The sequence below is a fragment of the Anas acuta genome, chromosome 7, assembly GCF_963932015.1.
Source record: "Anas acuta chromosome 7, bAnaAcu1.1, whole genome shotgun sequence".
NCBI classification, from domain to species: Eukaryota; Metazoa; Chordata; class Aves; order Anseriformes; family Anatidae; genus Anas; species Anas acuta.
In genome coordinates, this window is record NC_088985.1 from 35,549,747 (window position 1) to 35,567,345 (window position 17,599).

The window sequence follows — 17,599 nt, forward strand, 5'->3', positions numbered from 1 at the left end:
CTTTTTCCAGAACAAGATGTGCTACAAACGTAAATGGTATTTGTGCTGAGCGCACAGGGATGGAAGAGACTGACCCATCGTAAAGTCTCATCTTGCTTTTTCTCTGAAGAATGTAAAATCTTACACTCTGCTATGATCAGAAAACAGATTTTCCCCTTGAGCAGAAATGAAGCCACTTATATTTATTGTAGCACTGTAAAACTCATCTGATTTTTTGTATTCTGGAGCACAAGATGAAATGCCAGGACATAAACTAAGCTGTATCTATGCTAATGATAGCCTTCCTAAAATACATCACTTTGGAAACCCGTGTAGTTATAAAGAGTAACTAGGAGATGTTCACACATTTGCATTTAAGCATCAAACCCACTGAAGACGTTTTGTTCATTATATCTCTTTCAGTATAGTACAGTAAGAACAGCCTACATTATTCTGGATGGAGCATAACTTATGAAACAGTCACTTTCAGCCTCATTCTTTTTAGGCTAAAACATGGACAGTTTAATCAAAAATCTTACTTAATAAATGAATACCTTTATCTCTCTTCTGAACTTAAAAATAATTAATCAGTCTTTATATTCCTAATAGCTATATAGTCTGTAAAAATAAAAATTAAAATGCAAGAAGGAAGCAAATGCTGATTAAAAGTCAGCAATATGGATAGACAGATGCTCTCTAACGCATCGGAAAGGTACTAAACTGGCATGATGAATGCACTGTATGCCACGTATTGATACTCCTATATCAATATTGCCTTTGAATACTTCTGTTGGAAATTGGAAGGTCAGCATCTAGCATTCCGGTTATCAAATGTGTCATTCTGCTAGAAAAAAGGCTTAAGACTGACCCATATATAGTCAAAATGATTCCGTAAGGATAAAGGGGAAGATTACTGGGCACGCTTATAAACCAGATGGGTGAAGCCTGGAAGAGCACAAAACTTCCCTCTAGCTATCGTCAGATTTCCGTCTAGGTTTATAAAAGCCACGCCTTGTTGGGCTGAAGCCAATGAGCAGGTCAAAGGCAATTCAGTTTTGACTTCTTAATTCTCCCTGAAAAATGCGCATGCTCAACTGGAAGAGATCCCTAAGGTATCCATACATATGTCAGGTATATGTAAGACCAAGGCTAAAAGGCTGAAGCCACTTTTGTAGCGCAAACTCATAAACTAAATTTTATTTCCATTCTGATGAAGAGCAATACACTGTAGCAAAACAATACTTTTAAAAAAATGCCTTTCCATCAGGTATAAAAACTCTTTGTGTACACCCAAACATGGAACGCAGGTTGCCATTCATCACAGAAATGGTCCTGACAGAGAGGTCATTCACCCCAAATGCAAATTGTACAGAAAAATGTAGACGACGAGCATCTCAAGTGGAAACAAAACATTTCCAGCAGAATATCATTTAAGAGAAATAGAAAAGCAAACCAGTTATTTATTATACAATTTTATAAGTCCTCCACGTCATCTCCTGGGAGGAATATTTCCAAAAGGAATTTGCATTGTATGTGTAGCATAACTACTTACATATTTTGACTGAAAACATTGAATTTACCTATTTAGCTTGACAATGAAAATATATACATATTAGAAAAAAGAGTGATGCTTAACTGAGATGGAACAAACATTCCTCTTGTGTAGTCATATGCAGTAAGTATGAAATACAATTTGATTGCATCTGTCCATTAAAGAGTCTCTCTCATTTATTGCAAATATATTTCATGCAGGATGACTGCTCTCTTTCCATTCATCCTTTTCCAAAGATACTCCTAATCTCTCTGACATGAATTTCAAGTATCATTTGTGGCCAAATGCTGCATTTGGATTTCTTGGAGTTAATGTTATGAAAAAGAATGTTTCTTTGCTCCAAGAGAAGTGCCTCCAATTCCACGGGATGCATTAAAAAAATAAGGTGAGAATCCAAAGAGCTGACATAATGATGTGATAAAGCTTTCAGATTTTAAAGAAAGAAGCATTTTTCAGTTTCCTCTTTGCAAATGAAAAACATACATGCCCAGTGTGAAGAAACATATTATGCTCAAGTATGTAAAATATGTCAGCTAGAACACTTTGCAGTTTAATGAAAAATATTTTTCATAAGGATACTTTATATTATGTTTGCTGGAGAAAAATAAAACTCTTTTACTTTCCCGATATTATAGTCCTATCCCATGACAATTTTTTTCCCTAGCTGTAAAAACAAGCATTGGGATATTCATGCATTGTGAACTAGGAGGAATATTTTTTACTGGCTATCAAAATTTTGATGGCATTTGTAACAAGTTTTCATTATAATGAAAATGTGGAACATAATAAAATGAATATGGAACCTCATTCAGTATCAGTGGGGCTTTATGTTAGTCATGGGATTACTCGTGTTGTTTGTGTTACAGACGATGACCAGACAATAGGACAACCCTCTTTTTTCACTGACATCAAAATAACTTTTGCTATTGCAATACAGAACAAGAATTTCATATGTACAAGCTGTAAATAAATTTTTGATTTTCATTCTCTTGAAAACAGTACTTCCTACCTTAGAGACATAATCATAGATATACATAATTCCCATGTCACGCATATATATACATACACTTAAACAAAGTGGTGCCAACCTATATAATAATTGTTTAACCCTTAGTTAACACCAGAAGGAAGGCTGTCAGCAGTACATTTCTCCTGAAGGGACATGTTCTTTTAGCATCCTTCAACACTGAAAAAAGCAAACCAGATTAAATTTCAGATTTGAATCTTGGGGCTCTGAAGAACAGCATATAGCAACAGCTCACTTTATGAGCTAATTAAATGTATCTCAAAGTTAAAATGAACATCACAGTGCTGCTTGCTATCACGTTTTCACATCCCATATCTGCAAAGCTACCATGGTGTTCCTGAAAGTGATTCCTCGTTATCAGTAACCTAAATGAAAGTAAATCAGGTTCCCTATAACAGATTATTGAAGTAGTAGTCTTAAAGATCTCTAAACCATCTAATGCCTGAGCTGCTTTTTTTTTTTTCCAGTTTTGCAGCAGATATTTTCTTGGTAGCACCACAGAAAATAACGTGTCAGTCCTCTAGAGTCATAGAGGCATTTGGGTCGGAGAAGAACCTTAAGATCACCAAGTCCCACCTCCACCTAATGCTACAAGTCCACCACTAAGCCAAGTCCCTAAGCACCATGTCCACATGTCTCTTAGACACCTCCAGGGCTGGGGTCTCCACCACGTCCCTCGGCAGCCCATCCTAATGCCCAACCACCCTTTCCACGAAGAAATTCTTCCTGATATCCAAAACCTCCCTTGGCACAACTTGAGGCTGTACATAACTGCAAAGTACTCATGACCAGAAATAAATACTACTGCTGCACTGCTTTTCCCTTTCACTCATTCTTTTGCGTGCATGGAGGAACAAAGACGACTATAAGAACAGAACAAATATGCCCATTATTTCAGTTAATTCACTTTGATTTCTCTTATAAAAAATAAACCTGTTAAATCAAAGGGCTCACTTGTAACTTGTCTTTGGTAAGAGTCTAATCATTTACCCATTAATTCAGGATAAGGCTGATAAGCCAAGAAGCCGACTTTGAAAACTCTTTGATCTTCTCTCCAGGGCATAATGCATGAAGGTACTGGGTCTATCACCATGGCCTTTGAGTTCAGCGGGACAGGAGCAATGAAACCCTGATTAGTTAGAATGTGTAGGTGGTGACATGGGAAACAAATCACAAGGATGGGAAAAGGAGAGGGTCGTGGAAAAAGGAACCTTCAGAGATCTGAGCTGAATACTCAATCTCAAAGCCTGGGATATTGAAATTGACCCTCTGCATTCCCGGTGATGTAAGACAATATGTGCAGAAAAAGATGTGCAGCCCCGATCTTCAAAGAGAGCCCATTAACTTTCTTAAACATGTGGTCAGGGCCTTCTCCTTCAGTGCAGACCCAACCTGGGTCTCAGACTCCCAGGAGCACAGGGACTGGGATCAAGAAGATGGTTTCCATTCTTCATTCTTTTGTAATCAAATTATTCCACGCTAATTAGCCAAGAGAGGCTGGGTTTTGGCCAGTTTTTTTAATTAGGTTTAGAAATCACAAAGTTTCTGACCATTACAGCCAAGGATTTACTCAGGAACGGTGGGTGCTCTCCTGAAAACAGCAATGCCCAAACACGGACACCCTGCAGGTCTGAAACAAGAGTGGAAACCTTGCTTTAGGGCTGATCCACCGGGCAGAACCAGGCATTTGATGGTTGGACCAGATGGTCTTGAAGGTCTTTTCCAACCTTAATGATTCTGTGATAAACCCTGGAGGGCCCCAGGGCCAGAAAACAGAGCAGAAGCCAAGAAGTATTGATAAAAGGTTGGATATTAGGAAGAACTTCTTTACTGAGAGGGTTGTGAGGCATTGGGATGGGCTGCCCAGGGAAGTGGTGGAGTCACCATCCCTGGAGGTCTTTAAAAGACGTTTAGATGTTGAACTTAGCGATATGGTTTAGCAGAGGACTTGTTAGTGTTAGCTCAGAAGCTGGACTCGATGATCTTGAGGTCTCTTCCAACCTAGACAATTCTGTGATAAAATCAGTGACTTTTGGGGAGTTAAGCATCCTGAGGCAGACCGGGCTGCTGCCACGGGGGCTGCCCGCTCTCCCTGCCCACCCGGGCAGAGCCAGCGGGCTGCTTTTCCACAGAGCCTCCCGCACAGCTGCTTTGGGGTGAGAAAAGAAACTTTTGAGCAAAGTAATGCGTCCAGGTGCCCTGAATTTAACCCCACGGCGAAGCACCACCTCAGCCCGCTTCCCTCGGCGGGGGGGGAAGCACGCCCGGAGGGAGTCAGGGAAGGGGAGCCGCGGGCAGGACGGACCCCACAGGACCCCCCGCTTCTCCCCTCATGCCCGGGGCCGTCCCCACGTCCCCGGGCGGGCGCCATGGCGCTGGCCCCGCCCGCCCCACATGACTCCGCCGTCGGTAGAAACTTTTCCCGTCCCGCGGTTGGAAAATGGCGGCGTAGGAGCGGGGCTCCGGCATCCCCGCCCGCTCCCCTACCCCCGGCTCCGCCATGACCCGCTGGGTCCCCACCAAAAGGGAGGAAAAATACGGCGTAGGTGAGGACCCTCCCCGCCTCCCCCCCCCCCCTCTCCCTCCCCGTCCCCGCCTGTTGCGCCGAGCCCGAGGGGACCGGGCCGGCCTCAGCCGCTGCCCCTTCGGCCGGGGGCTCGCTTTTTATTTTTGAGGGGCTGCTTTTTGTTCTTTCTCTCTCTTTTTTTGCTGCTTTCCTCGAGCCTTGTGGACCCGAGAGGGTGTAGAGCTAGCCCTGCACCACTCTATTTTTATATATATATATATAGTTTTTTTAAAAATACATTTATTCTTTATGCAGGATGTGCGCCCCGTCCCGCAGCTGGGCGTTGGGCGGTGCAGAGCCCACCCTGTGGGGTGCGCGTCCCCAAAACTGGGCTGTGCGAGGGGACTGGGCACCCCAATCTGTAGGAACAGGCACCCCAATCTGCAGGAAAATCCAAGGGCTTCCCCTCTGGCTGCTTCCCGAGGATCCATTTCGTCCGCCGCCCCAAAACAGAGGGGAATTGTTCTCTGCCGGAGGCTGAAACGCCTCTCGGATGTGGAGCTGAGCCCCAGTGCGCGCTGCCGGGAAGGCCCCGTCCTCAAACCGGGGCGTTTTGTTTTATCCAGAGGGTTTTTTAGGGGTTGAGGAGGAGAAAACTTTATTGGCACGGGTGAGAGCTTTTGTCCTGGGGAAGGAAGGACCAAACCTGGCTGTTCCAGCTGGAAGGGAGAAGCGGAGCGTCTGCTGCTCAGCTCTGTGTAGTTCTGGTGTATGCCCACGGCTAAGCCTGGTGTAAACAAATTGAGCAGGAAAAAGGGAATTTGTGGGTGTGCGTAGAGCCCCAGTGAATTTCAGGGATGAATTTTGTGTGTGTACATCCCTAGGAAGTGTAACTTTTCAGTGACAAACCGGTTACGTGGTGTGGGTGCTGTAAATTTGGTGCCGGGGATGCAGAGATGATGTGGATGGCTGGCGCTTGTTAGGAGCCCAGACGGCTGTGGTGGGGTGTGGGACAGGTAGGGTGTTTCCAAAATGCTGGCCTACAGACGGCATACAGTGGGGCTGTAAACCCGGTGACACTGGGGAGAAGTGCTGTGTTATAGGGCTGGCACCTGGCTCTGATCAAGGGGATGCCAAGGCTCCGGGAGCTGCTTTTGGGATGGTGAGAGTGAGAAGGTGTGGAAGCAGCTGGGTGGATCCTCACTTCATTTCGGGGTGAACTCTGATTATCTGTGGACATCCCATGTGGGAAACTGGATGTGTAGTGAGCAAGTTAGACTTAAATATAATAATAATAGTAAAAAAAAAAACAATCATTTTTTTTTCCTGGTTTCATAAAGCACGGGATTATTTTCATGTTGGAAGTGTTCTGAAGCCCTAACCCTTGAAAAGGCTCCAGGTCCTCAGCAGAGAGGAGCTCGGGCTGCGTTTTGTTCGTGTCGGCTACCCTTGGGAGTTTTGTCCTGGTTTCTGTGACAGCTTTGCTTCTCCTCGGATAGTTTTTTCTTTTTCTTCAAGTTAGTTGAGGAGGATGGTCCTTAGTGTCGGTATTTCTCTGATGAACCACAGGGTGCGAGAGTTGGAAGGAGTTACAAAGAGATTAAATGGGATTTGAAGTTAATTGAACACCAGTTTTCCCTGTTAGGCGTTAAATGCGGGGTTTGGAGAGGATCGCCTCTTTTCTGCATCGCTGAACTTCCTCCCGATGAAGATTAATATTCTACCTAATTATGTGTATTTTACGCACCTGTGTGTAGTTAAAAAGGGCACTTCTGTACCCAGAGAGACTTCAGAGATTTTGGTTTTTTTTGGTTAGTTGTGAAATTTGCAGGTTGTGGAGAATCAGAGCATAAATTTTAGGCAGTCTAAAGGAGTTTTCTTCCCAGCAACTTGCCCCGGCTGGTGCTGGAGGATGGTGGGGACGCAGCATGGTCTGACAGCGGGACAGGAAGCGTGTGTGCACTTCGCTGAAGCACGAGTGTCAGACAGCAGCCTGGGGGGCTTTTGCTTGAGGGTTATGTTACCGAGGTGCCGCTGTGGGAACTCAGAAGTGTGTGTGACTTTTCCCTTATGAGCAGCGTGTTCCTGTGCACTGCTAACTTCTTCTGACATCCCAAGGCTTGCTGTCGGAGACGTGCTTGGAATAAATGATGGAGGCGACGGGTGCAAGCGTTCTGCACACTGCTCTTCCTGCTCGGCCGGCCTCGTCCCGCGGTATGGAGTTCCCAAATGATGCTGGATGTCCCGGATAGGCACGAGCTCTCGAGGAGGAGCGCTGCCACGCCGTCACACAGCTTATCTCGGCGGGCAGTTGTGAGCGTGACTCAGTGCCACTTCCTCAGAGGGCCCGGGGCTCGGTGCGGGGAGGGCTATGGGTCCAGCGGGGTGCTGGAGTTACGGGGTGCACATATGGGGGCCTGCTGGAACAGGGAAATGGACAGCTTCATTGAAGCAGCTTTTCTCCACTCCTGACATCATCGGTCCTTCATCTTCAGCGTGATGTGCGGCTCTGCTTCATCTCTCATCCCATGATCGTGGCTCACCTGGGTGCTCTCGGGCTTTCCCTGGGTGTACGGGGCACTGCAGGTACCTGCGATGGCATCTGTAGGTCGCATTCCTTAGCCAGGACCTTGCAAGCTGCCCACGTGCACAGAATTCGGTGTGGGTTTCATGTTGCCACATGCACTGTTAAAGCAAAACATCAAAAAAAGTAACAGCAACACCAGCAAACAAACAAACAAAACCCATGAAAAGAAGGAAAGAAGGGATTTCACTGCAAGCCACACCATTTGGAAATTGGCGTGTTTTCGCTTGTTACCGGTCAGTTTTGGTTGCCCTGTGACAGGGGAATTGACCTGCCTGGCTTTGAAACAGGAGGGGTGTCCTCAGATTTCCAGGTCAGGGCGCTTTAGTGCCTCTTGGAGTTGGGATGGCTTTTCGAAAGGCATACACAGAAGTATTTTTTTAATTTTTATTATTATTTCTAAGGGAGTGCCCTAGCAAGTTGGTGGATGGAGCGGTGTTACGAAGGTGTGCATGGCCTGCAACCTCAGGTGTGCCCTTGTAATGGCTCTTCGAACAGGGGGACAGGAATTCGGTAAGAGTAATGCCATCTGAGAGCTCGTGTATTTATCAGTGCGAAGCTATTTCGAGGAAGCACGTGCAGCACCACTCTCCAGGAGACATCAAACCTCGCTGCGTGCCCAGCCTGGGGCTCGTGTGTGATCCTGCACTGCACCTTCAGGTTCCCTGCCTGCTGGAGACGGTTGCAGGGCTGGGAAGGGACCCTCGAGATCTCGAGTTCTCCGTTGCTCTAAGAGTTTATCCACTATTAATTAATGCTCTCACTCCTGGAAGGAAAAAGGAAGAGGGAATCTTTGCACGATGAGGTTTTAAATTTTACATCGTGCATGAGTGTGGAGTGACGGCAGGACAAGGTCCTGATTGGCAAAGGGTTTGGGTTTGGTGTTAATTCAGTGGTGGCAAAAACCATCCCTGAATTTCAAGTGGTGTCTTAGCGCTTGTTGCAGTCCTCCTGTTTGGGTGTTCCTTGCCATAAATGCTAGATTTAGGCACCCTGAGACAATCCTAGTTTTGCCGTACTTGGCCCAGCTTTCTTGGTATGTATTGGTGTGAAATGAATACATCTTCTTTGTACGTAGGCAAAACTTTGAGGAAAGGGGGAAGTAAACAGAAAGCCAGCTGAAGCCAGGACAACATCGCCAGGAAGGCTTCCTTCCAGCCTGCAAGCACAGGGAGAAGCATTTTTTGGAAATAGCTGCGTTTCTGGAGTTTGTCCAGCGCTGGCTGTGGCCCGCGTGCAGGATATGCTTTTGTTAATCCTTCAGGAGTCCCCCAGGACTGAAATCCAGTACGTCACGTTAAATACCTGAAGATGTGCCTCGCTTCAGATGAGTGCCTGAAAGCCAACCCAGGTGAAGGAATCGAAGCTCGGGCGAGGAGCTCGTGCTAATCCCGTTTGGAAGCATTTGCCATGATAACCACGTCGGGCTCCTCTCTCCTCTCCTACTTGCTGCACCTCGGAAGCTCTCCCAAAGCAGCTGCTGGTGGCAATAGTCATTTATTTTTTTTTTTGGAATAATGTTATAATGAGTTCCTCAATGAGTTCCTGAAGTTTTCTTCCTCTAGCTTGGAGAAAAATTGAAATTGTGCTCTATCGAATCCAAAAGAAGGTTCACAAAGATACTTTTTGTGACTGCAAAACTTTATCTACATTTTGGGGCCGTAGCTGTGAACGTGTTTCTTACATTTCTGGTGTTATCAGTCTTCCCGTGTTTATATAATTTGTGCATTAAATCTGAATTTTGGTTTAAAGGCTCGTGGGAGCCATCCCTATAGGTAACAAAACAAACAGGTGAATGAGCAACGGGACTAACTATTGGCCGTGAGACGGGATTTTTTTAATAGCGTATAGTATTTCTTAGCCCTGCTGCTTTATTTAGCGTGCTCCTGATGTTATTTTAGCACAAACGTTTTTGTGAGGTGTTCTCAGAGGTTTGCAGCTGGTTTTACCAAAGGAGTTGGAGGAGCAAGATGTCCTTGTCACCCCGCAGAAGAGCCGAGCTCTGTGGATGCGCTGTGTGATCTCGGAACAGGAATGGACCCAAGTGCCCGAGGTCAGCGTGCTGGTGGGCGTCATTGAGTAAAGGTTGGTGCTTGGATTTTGGAGAGCATTCAGACCACGAAATGCGGGGACCCGGTGCTGCCACGCACCCCAGAGGCTGCTGAGGCATGGAAATGCCTCCTGGAAGCTCGTGCGTGCTCTGCGTGTCTTCCTTTCCCTCCAGACAAAGCACGGAAGTGCCGGCACTGCTGGATTTGAAGCCCGACGTCACGGAGCAGCGTGTGCTCAGGGATCGCAGCAGGGCAGCCAGGAAGGAGGAAGCTGGTGCTGGACGAGGAGCTCCCGCTGCTGGATCCTCCCCAAACTGAGCTGGTGCTGCTGGGGGAGGCGTGCCACATCTCTGGATGTGGAATAAAAAGAGATGATAGAAGAAATCAGATGGATATTGCTGGTGGTGCTGGTGGTGGTGCTTCCAAGTGGAGCTTCCAAGTCCTGACACGGATGGTGAATGATTTAAAAGGCCGTGTGCTTCCAGAGATCTGCTCTTCATATGAGCCCAGTGAACAAATCGTGGCCCTGGAATGGCTGCAGGTTATCGAGGCTGTTACTCCAGTGCCTTACGAGCGCTCACGGAGGGATTGCTCTGTGATTTTATTAAGTAGAAATATGGCTGAGGACTTCGCTGTGAGTCAGAAGAGTCGCAGATAAGGGTGTGTGGGAACCTTCAGACTTCTTTGTGCCTAAATCTTAGGCTGCTGTCGCAAGATAAGAGATCGGACAGGCTCCTCCTGTGGGTTTCTTTGCTGTTTCCTCCCAGTTTGTGGTCACGCATGAGGTTGCCTGGCACCGCTCACCCAGTGGTGTCACCCCGTGTGCTGGGGGGAGATGGGATTTGTCTTCGGAGATTTACACCTAGGGGAGATGGAAAACTTACTCGAGCTGCTTGCTTTCCTTCCAGGAACCGACTTTAAACCCTTTTTTACTGTGCATGGAGGCTGAATCATTAGGGCAGCAGAATGCATCTGCGCTAAATGCGCTCATTCACCTCCCGCTGTTGTCCTGCCTGCCTCTTTCGTGCCCAACAGCTTTTTGGATCGTGGTTCCTGGATGGTGGCTGTCTCCCGTGGGTCCTGGGGCTGCTGTGGCCAAGAGTGGAGCAGCCTCATGAAATCCCCAGAGCAAAGTCTAAGTGGTGTAACTAAAACAACAGTTTTACTGCTACCATCATCTGTAGGTTGATTTAAAGGTGGGGGGAGTTCTTTTTTATTTTAGCCAAGCGGCTGGCAGGCAGAAAGAAGAAGACCATGCGATGGGCAGCAGCAAGCCGAAGCCAAACGCCGAGTTCCTCTAAGCCTGGGCTTTGCCAGCTGCTGTTTGTGAGCACCGGGTCCTTTGTAAGTGAGCGCAGTGATGTGCCAGCACTGCCAGGGCTGCGAGCAGTAGGGGAAGAGCCTTTTCCCAGAGTTTGCAGTGTTTGGGGTGTCCTGATGGGACCAGGGGCGTGCTTGCCCTGAAGCTTTGTGGCTCAGAGGTATGTCTCGGGCAGTAGTTTCCACAGTGCGTGACTCAAAGGGGCAAAACCAGCAACCCCGGGGGTTTGGTGAGGAGCCAACTATTCTCTTGGTATTTAACGCTGCATTTTGTTTGTTTGTTGGTTTTTTACATTTCGCTGTAACTAAGGGATTAAAAAAAAATCGCAGACATTTCTCCGGATAAGGGAACAGCTGCAGTCCCTTTAGATTACCCGGCTTTAGCCCTGATCATCGCTGCCCTAAAGAGCTCAGGGGCTGATAAAGCTCTGGACACGTCGGGGAGAATCCCGTGCTGTTTGCAGAGGGGGGATCTCGGCACTAAGGATGGACTGCCTGCCTGCAGTGTGCCTGGAGCACTGCTCACCAGAGTTTTGCTCGTGGAAGCAGCCTCGTAACAGAGAGGAACGTCTCCTTAGCAAGGCGTTAGGTGGAAAAGAAATGCCTGGAGAAGCAAGTGAGTCCTCAAGGAGTGCCCGGAGTAATTTGTGTGGAGTACTGGGTGCTGAGCCTTACAGGGAAAACAAAAGGCGGTTGTTTGGGTATAGCTGGATGAGCACATCCTAAAAAAGTTAGCAGAATCGCTCACTTGTGCTATTGTTTACGTTTTTAGAAGTTTTTGTGGTTCAGCTGGTGTTTGAGCTTCCAGCTGAAAGTATTCCTGAAGTGGTGCATGAACAGATTTTTATCAATACCTTGCCCTCAGAGGCCCCTGTTTATTTTCCGACCCGTTTGAGTCCAAGTGCCCACAGCTCGGGCTGGGGACGTGCAGGAGCAGATGCAGGAAGCGTAAATCTGAAGTGTTGCAGCTGTAAGTCCAGGTTCCTGCTGAGCAGAAAGGTGAGGAGTCGAGCTTGCATGGGCACATCTTCAACGTGTTCTCCTACTTTATTCCTCCTTGCTTCCAGGAGGTTTGTATGCTTGATTTACGGAGAGAGGAAGAAGTGACTCCGGGTTTTAAAGAGCAGGAATTTGGGTTTTTCTTCTCCCTGTTTCTTCCAGCATGAGCATACACTAAAAGGCTTGTCCCTGGGTGATGTGGGGCTTGTGTGGCCACGCAGATTCCCTGGTGGCAGCGCCGGGAGGGAGCACGTTGCCAGCAGCGGGGCTGGCCCGGAGAGCCTGGCCCTAAAGCCCTGAGTGCCTCAGACAGGGACTCTTTGTTCAGGTTAGCTGCCAGGGCGATTCTCTTGCTAGCCTGAAAGCCACCCGAGTCATGTGGTGTCTTCTTGGTTGGGAGAAAAAACAATTTTTCCCTGTTTTTGCAAAATGCCGCGCTTCTCTTTTAATGTATTCGGCGCTGGTTGAGCAGCATCCGTGGCTGCGCTCTCACGTTAACTCCTGGGTAAGATACAACTTCAGGAAGATACCACGCTGCCTCTTTCTGCCATAGCCCAGCTGCTGGGGAGAAGAGAAAGTGTTGGTGGATCCCACTGCAGCTCTTAGCAGGTAATTCTTCTCGCTGGCTGTGATTTCTGAGAAAGCAGAACAAGTTCCTCGGGGATTGTTTGACTGTGGATCCGTGCTCGCTCTTTGTACTTGCTGCTGGAGACAGCTTGAAGGACTGGGAGACAAATACGGCGATGGCAAGCGCAAACAAATGGAGCGAGGTTTGATGTGTAAAAGCTCACAGTTTCTTCTCTCCTTCCCACTCTATAAACTTTCCTGAGAAAGTGATGCAGGAATCTCGGTGTTGTTGTTTCCTGGTAGAAATACCGAGGAGGAAGAGCAGAGTAGGAAATGAGAACTCCTTCCCATCACCTCATTTTCGCCTTGCTTGAGGCTTTTTGCTCTGCATCGTCAGCTCCGTGTTGCGGTGAATGGTGGCTTGCAGGGGCTGTTTGTTTGCTAACCATTTCCACAGTAGCGCGACAACAATTTTATTGTGTCGAACTTGATTTTTATAGTCCATCGGAACGGCTGTTAAAATATAGCTGTGACACGAAGCTCACTGCTGCCGAAATGCCTCGGAGAAAACACCCTCTTCACCAACATGTGCTTGGTGTAACAGGGACCTGCTGCCGTGGTAAGGGGCAGAGCTGGAAGGAACGAGGCTGGTGTTAAGGGGCTGGATTGTTTTTGGCACCATCCTCACCTGAGGAAGCTGGGCTGTGTTCTCGAAGGGTTTGGGGTGGCAGCAGTGTCCCTCCCATGTCACCTCCCGTGCTGCTGCAGCCCAATTAAACAGCCTCACATTGACTCATCACCGGCTCGTACATGCTTGGTCCTGTGCCAGCGCTGACCGTAAGCTGAGCTAATTATTTCCTCCTCCCAGCCTCTTTAACTCTTCCTGCTTTCTCGTGCCCAGCACATACTTCAGCACATTTTATGCACAGCAATGTCAAAGTGCAGGAAATTTGAGGGAATGTCAAAAGTCACTTGCTCTGTGAGTCCATGCTTGCAGATGACAGATGCCAAGACTTGGTTACGTTTCCATTTTGTCTAAATCAGCACCTTGCTGTTCTGCAAACACCGGTTCAAAGAGCTCAGGTGGTCTGATTGCTTTTTCCCTGTGATGCGTTTCATTCAGTGGACATAATATTAAAATGTTTGGAATGTTCTTGATTGTGCTTCTGGTTACCTCTGCGTTACGGCACATCGTTAATACCATCAGAGTCGATGACCATCTCTCTTTTTTTAGTATTTTGAATGAGAGTTAAGTGTCAGGAAGGAGGAGGGAGAAAGCTGGTAAGGGTGGGCATCTTCAACTCCAGAAATGCGGCATCTGTCTTCAAAGGTGGGAGTACCAAAACCGAGAACTTGAAAGAATCTAGAATAAGTCCAGAATTCTTTTATTTTTTTATTAGGACAGAAAGAAGTGAGCATCTTATCCTCTCCTGTTTGATCTCTGCCAGAAGGATACAGCAGCAGGGCAGTGGTTATGCTTCTGGAAGGAAAATGACTTCAGCTTTGTTTTATTTTCTGGCCTTACAAAGTCTCCCCAGTTTACCAAGCCGTGCTAGGTAGCAATAAGGACCAGATATGCTGCAGAACATCTCGCTGCCCTGTGCTGCCGTCTTTTTTTTAAGGGTGTAAAATAAAGCTGATAGTATGGCAATGGCAGCTTGCTTTCCTTCCCAAGTGTGAAATGTTTAATACAAACTTCAATGTGAAGTAATTCCAGGGCACGGTAACATTTTTATGGTATCCTGGCTATCTCAGCTCTCATACAGAGAAAAGCTTTCCCAGCGTATTACCTTTGTTTGCTTCTTACCTTTTCTCCTCCGTCCCCTCTTTCATTTTTCTAGTTCTTCTAACGTGTGCAGATTAATGAGTGCGGTTCTTCAGCGGTGTTTGTTTCCCATTCTTTACCAGTAAATGGGTTTTTAACGCAATTACTGTAATGCCCTGTTTGTTGTTCCTTTCTTTATCAACTCGTAGTGCTGAAAAATTGCTCTTTTAGTGCCCACACTGATCCTTTGCTTTTGGCATTTCAGCCCTTGTGTGCAGGGCTGCTTGGAAGGAGGAGAACGGTGAAGGCAGCCTCGGTGTGCCCCTGGTACTTCTGGTAGCTCTTGTGTGTGGCTGCTTGAGTTTTCTCTGACATGAGTCTATCCCTTAAGGAGAAAAGGCATTATAAATTAAATTCTTTTAGATGATAAGGAGCAGGGTACCGAGTTGCAATAGAAAAGGAGCTGCTTTGCTTGTGCCATTTCAGTCTGTGTGGGGAAGAGGAGCGTGGGGATGCTGTGTTAGACCACAGTAACCGGGAGATTGACTTGCACTGGCTTAGCCACGCATCTTTTGGTGCTTAAGTAAGCGTGTTCCTTGCTTGTGAATTGTTGCAAAGACTTTTTAGGAGCCCAGTTATAGGCTATGTAGCTCGTTTTCCAAAAATTCAAGCCCAATGGGCAGGCCTGACGTTAGATGGTGCGAATATTCCTAATGCTTCGTCCAGCTTACAACTCCCCAAGCTGAAAATCTGTCATGCTGAGAGCTGGATTTTCCAAATTAAGCCAAACTTTTTTCCTTTTTCTTTTTTAAGGCATCTTGTACTTAAAGTACTTCATGTTTTAAATGTTGACTCAGTGTACAGGTGTGTGTGTGTTTTTTTAATAAGTCTTCCCTCCACGGCCACCGCTCACTCAGCTGAGGTCAGTGGGAGCTGTTGTGGGCAGTATTTACCTCTTGATGGCTTTTTGTTATCTTCAGTCCCAAGAAGTGGTTCTTACAGTGACGTTCACGTTGCCTGACCCTCCTCGCTGTGACAGGCAGCGCTTCGCACTCCTGGGTACCAATTTTGTCTCTTCTTCACAGCTGCCTTTGATCCTTAATGCTATTCAGCTTCGATGCTTGAGAAATGGTTGGCTGAAGTGTGAATGTGGTACTCAGCTGGTTTCAATCTGTCAGGGTGTGAATTTTTCCTGATTTGGGGGCCTGGTATTAGGCAGTAAGATTGCTCTCAGGGGCCCCATGGCCTCGGATGGGTTTGTTCCTGCACACGGCGAGCACCCAAAGGTTCATCTCACTCCAGTGACAGCTGGGACATCCAAGAAAGCAAAATAAAGCCCAGGAGCCCAGATTTAGGAGTTGAGCTTTAACCATCCAAGGTCGGAAGAGTTCATATCGTACAGGTCTTGTTAATGTTTCTCTGCTCCGAACAGTTCAAAATGGTAATTTTGGTTCGTGTTTTCTCACAGAACGCTCTCCTCCCATGGAATAGCAATTACAGCTTTGAAATCCTGCTCCAGATACCTGGCAGCGAGGATTTATCTCTTTGTAATAATGAAAAAGCTAATAAAAAAATGAAAACAGGAATAGCTGGCTGGGCTTGTTTTGATGTCAATAAAACTATCACTTTCTAAAACCTTCATTAAATCCTGTTATTATTAGTCCTGCAGTCCTCTTGATCTGTGTACTTTTTTTACCTGAGTGTCCTTCCCTGTATTCTTTAGGATCCTGTGTTCTTTAGGATCCCTCTGTTTTCTCTTCTGTATTTGTTGCTTTTTCCTACCTTTTTCGTTTCGTATTCTTTTCAATTTTGCGCTCAGATGTTATTTACTTATTTCTGAGCTCCAGCCAGAGGAATACAACTCAGAGAAGGACTAACGAAGCGTGTCGTGTCTTCATTATTGTCAGCACCGTAAGCTGGAACTTGATAAACCCTGGCAAATGACAAATCGCTGGAGGCTGAGCGGGGAGCCGGGGCCTGTCCCCATGCTGGGACCTGCTGGCTGTGCCCTGCTCGTGCACTCGGGGCTAAACTGGTAATCAGATTTGAGATGAAGAAAGTGTTTTTCACCAGTTACCACTTTTTTAGGTGGAATTTCAGGGGCTGGCCCTCCTGGGGGGGCCATGTCCTCCTGGAGGACATGGCTGTGGTGAGCAGAGATGCGCCTGGGGCTGGTGGCATGGCGCTTTGTAAGTTTGCTTTTTGGCCTCGTGCTGTAGGTTTTCAGCTGGAGGCTTTTTTTGGAAGTGCTTTGTGACCTGTAATGAGCACGGCACGTGTAGCTGCCGTCCTGTGAGCTCTGCGGATATCCTGCAGGTGGGGAGGCTGCTCTGCTCCCCGTGGGATGTGTCCGGGGCTTTCTCTTCTTTAACATCCCAGAGAGTGCCTGGAGCACCTGATCTGCACACAGACCCCGTCCCTGGAAACTGGTGTGGAAGGAGAAGGAACTTGGCTGAGGGATGGCAGAAAGCTTGGAGATAACTTGGTGTGACCCCATGGCAGTGCTGCGATACGAGGGGGGCGGCTGGCTGCTCCCACCAGCGCCAGGGATCCTGGCACTTGGGATTTCTGAAATCACAGAGTCCCAGAAGGGGTTGTGTTGTTTTTAAATACGGTATTCATGCAGTAACTTTATGAACGATTGAGAAATCATTCCTTGATACAGCCGTGTAAATTGGGGTGTTCTGAAGACGTGTTATAGGTTTGCTGTGTGTTAACCTGCAAGAGCAGGGTTACTGCAGAACTGCATCAGATTGCCACAAAGTGCTGGAAGCAGACAAGGCCAACAAGAAATTGAATGTATTGTTATGGAGAAACAGAGCATTATGAATAGACTGGGAGGCTATCTTTAAAAAGTGGACGTGTGGCTTTTGAGACTTGCTCATGAGGGGATATGAGTGAAATGAGGAACTTGACCAAAGGTGGCCGAAGCTGTACAGAAGGATTGAACGTGGCAATAATGCATCATAAAGTCATTTGTGTGGAGAAATAAACATCTTGAAAGCTGTGTTTGCATGTGCTAACAGCAGTGTTTTCTCTGTCCAGCCCTTTATAACTATGATGCCAGGGGACCAGACGAACTCTCCCTACAGATCGGCGACACTGTGCACATCCTAGAAACATATGAAGGTAAGCCTGCAAAGCTTGCATTTTCAAACCATTGCTCTTACAATTTCATCGCTTTTCTGCTCGTGACTTTATCGTCCCATATTATCAGGTGATGAATTGCTTGCTTTCTTGCTAAAGGAC

General features: G+C 46.9%; 1 protein-coding gene across 3 annotated transcripts in view; it reads left to right on the plus strand.

The window, feature by feature from the left end:
* The first annotated feature begins 4,925 nt into the window (after positions 1-4,925).
* DOCK1 (dedicator of cytokinesis 1) overlaps positions 4,926-17,599 on the plus strand; it is a 258,548-nt gene continuing 245,874 nt past the window's right edge. The window contains exons 1-2 of one of the 3 annotated variants that reach the window (XM_068689182.1): positions 4,926-5,104; positions 17,396-17,479. In XM_068689182.1, the coding sequence (XP_068545283.1) occupies positions 5,059-5,104; positions 17,396-17,479 (130 nt within the window). In that variant the 5' untranslated portion in view covers positions 4,926-5,058. The remainder of the gene's footprint in view (positions 5,105-17,395; positions 17,480-17,599) is intronic. The other 2 variants (XM_068689180.1, XM_068689181.1) reach the window with 2 other exon arrangements.